The following is a 3,426-nucleotide window of genomic DNA, read 5'->3' on the forward strand; positions in this document are numbered from 1 at the left end:
AAGTTCTAATTTTATTCTTAATTTTTGAAACAACTTTTTTTATTGTAATTTTTTTTTGTCTTATTTTAACTTCTGATTAAAATTATTTTTTTTAAATATTATTCTTTTTAGGTAACAATAAAAATTATAATAATTATAGTGTTGATTTCAGTAATTTGATAATAAAAATAGATAAAAAAATAAATAAAAAATAATAAAAGAAAAGTAGTATGGGGAGGATTATTTTAGAGAAAAAATAGAATGAAATATAACTTGTGGAAAAAAATAAGATATTTTAAATATTAGATATAAAAATAAAATTTAACCGAACTAGAATATAATATTTTACCCTTTCTTTTATATGGCATATATATTTTTCTAAAGAGTACCTGTTTGGCAAAATCAATTTAATTAGTATTAATTTTGTAAAAAAAAAGATATATAGAACGAACCATATATTTATTATTTTTAAAATATTAAAAAATGGTTTTTTTTTTCGAAAATTTTTGTTTACTTTATTAAAATATCACTAAATTAAATGAGCTATATATGCTAGCTAGGAGAAGCTCGGAGCTCTATGCATAGGAGAGAAGCACCAAGGTAACAATTCATGAAATTAAGGAAAATTTTGGATGATCTTGATTGCTGAACATTGGTTATATGTATATATCGTTTTCCATGTTAAACTGAAAATGAAATTATTGCATTGCTTCGTTCTTATAAAAGGTTTTGTGTTTTGATGCTGACTATTCAAATTCCAACTTTGAAAAACTCTAGAAATGAACAAATGAAAATAACAAGGGAACACTTAGACGTCCAAAACGTCTTTTTTTTTTAAATATTTTTTAAAAATTTAAATTATTTAAATAAATATTATTTTTTATAAAAAATAACTAAAATACTGTTATTATATATATTTTAAAAATTTTAAATTATAACTTTATGACAACAGAAAAGTAAAAGATTAGAATTTAGAATTTTTAAAATTGATATGTATAATAAGATTATTTTAGTAATTTTTTATAATAAAAGTATCGTAGTTATTTTCTATAAAAAATAATATTAATGTAGATCAGTTCCAGATTTGATTTATTATTTTTTCGGTCAAATTAATTTATTTAGCCTAATTTTGACAAAAATAACACAATTTAATCGATTATATGTGTTAAATTTTAATTATTAGAAAATATCTTTTAAAAAAGACATTTTAGACGTCTTTATTTGAGTAACTTCAAAACAATAATGAATTTAAATGAAGAATTAGCTACACATGGCATGTCAACTTCTGAAGTTATCCAACATACATAATTTCAATTTCTTTTCTGATATTTGTTTATTTTGTGTTTTTATTTTTGGTATTTTTTTTTCAAATTTTATATTAAAAAAAGAATAAATAATAGAACTTTGATTTCGATTTTCTTTTAGCATTTTTTATTTTTTTCTCTTAACAAAATATTAAAAATTCAAACAAACGTACGTACCATAGATTTTTTATTCCATAGAACACAAACATGCCCATCATGCAACCACTAATAGATTTATTAAGATTAAAGCTTTGTCACATGGTGAGAGAAATTTTATATTAATCAGCGTTTACTTTGCACTCTTATGTCTTTTCAGCCACCCCTCTCTTCCTAATCCAACTAATAAGCGATATATAATAAACTCATATTCATATACGACTAAAGCCTAAATATGAAAGACTTTGTTTTAATTTAGGGGTGGGAATTCGGAAATGAGGCACAAATCAAGCAGCAAAATTAGGTTAGTTCAAACATAATTAAATTAATTAGTACGGTACAAATATTATTTACGAAAAATCATATCACTAGTAGTTTGATATGAAAGAACAAAAATTTTCTGATATATTTAAAATGTTTGAGGGCAAAGTACTTAATCAACATCATACCTCAAACTAATGATCATAATAATATAGCGACTCTGTCAATAAGAACGAGAGGTGCTCTCTGATATATTTAAAATGTTTGATTTATTTGACAAATTTATACCCCAGAAAAACTAGTAGTTAGTTTGTCAACTAACGTGATTTTTATGGGTATAGAACTTTTTGAAGAGTTTAAATTTTTAGTTTAATTTTGATATACTAACTATTATAATCATTAAATTACATCTATTTTTTTAATAATCATTTACTCAATTAATATAAAAAATAATTATTTTTACTAATATAATATTACGTAATTAGATACATATATATAATTATTTTATATTGCAAGACATCAACATTAAATTCTTAAAATTTATTTGCTTTTTAATAAATAATTTTCTCAATAACACAATTTTAATTTACTCTATATAAATAATTCAAAAAGCAATCACTAAATCATGTTATATATACCAGTTTTTGGTCAGACATTTTATCTTTTTTTTTTTACATATAAAAGGCTTATTTTTATATGATTATAAAGCACAAAATTAAGCAACGTCTAGTAATTATTAAGGGTTGTGTATAAACAAATTACATAGTCTTAAAATACCAAATTTTAATTCCCCATTATCATTTTGGTTAGTCACAAAAGCCAAGGATTATTTTAGAAATTATTTGCAATAAGTTTGGGTTTTAAAAAAATAAAGAAAGAAATAAAAATACTTTTAATTAATGTTAAATTTTAAACTTTTTTACACTATAAATCTTTTTTCTCTCTCTTTCAAAATTCTAACATAATTAGATTAATAGAAGCTGACGAATCTAATATAACATTGAATAAAACATGAATGACGAAATTTTCGTGTAAAATTGACAATCAAAAAACCGTTAAATAATAATTTAGTCAAATTTATCAAATTATCTAACTGTTTTTTATTATCAACTTCGTATGAAGACAAATGTCAGTGAATTTTCTTCAACATAAATGGACACAGCATTGAAATGCAAAAAAGAAAATTAAATTAAAGTCATACCAGAAAGATGGGTTGCCATGAGGCCACATGAGATTGGTGAATTCTTGAGAAACATGGAAGACATGGCTATCACAAACACCAAAGCTTTGATTGAGAGGAATAACAGGGCAATCACTAGTGTAGCTACTATATGGCTTTGTTGTGCTTTGATGCTTCTTTTTTGTTTCTTCAGGTAAATCAAACAATTCCTTTAACCCCATCAACATCTTTTCTCTTAAAACCTTTGGAACTATTTCATCATCATCACACACTAACACAAAGTAACCATGCTTTTCACATGCTTCTCTCACTTTCTTGCTCATCATTTTCTTCCACTCCTCTAATGATCCCAACCCATTATTATTATTTTTGTTATTGAAGGAAAAATCCAAACATGGAATCATCATCATCCCAACCTCATCATCATCACTCTTCTTCTCACCATTGGATGGACCCTCTTCTCTCATTTTCTTTCTTTAAATTCTTTGTTGCTCTTTGGGGTTGTTCCTGAAATGTTACACACAATTTTATTTATAGCAAAATTAG

General features: G+C 23.8%; 1 protein-coding gene across 1 annotated transcript in view; it reads right to left on the minus strand.

The window, feature by feature from the left end:
* LOC107495286 (probable 2-oxoglutarate-dependent dioxygenase AOP1) overlaps positions 1-3,420 on the minus strand; it is a 5,399-nt gene extending 1,979 nt beyond the window's left edge. The window contains exon 1 of the mRNA XM_016116394.3: positions 2,902-3,420. Coding sequence (XP_015971880.1) covers positions 2,902-3,347 — 446 coding nt within the window. The 5' untranslated portion in view covers positions 3,348-3,420. The remainder of the gene's footprint in view (positions 1-2,901) is intronic.
* Between the last annotated feature and the right edge of the window lie 6 nt (positions 3,421-3,426).

The sequence above is a fragment of the Arachis duranensis genome, chromosome 6, assembly GCF_000817695.3.
Source record: "Arachis duranensis cultivar V14167 chromosome 6, aradu.V14167.gnm2.J7QH, whole genome shotgun sequence".
NCBI lineage: Eukaryota > Viridiplantae > Streptophyta > Magnoliopsida > Fabales > Fabaceae > Arachis > Arachis duranensis.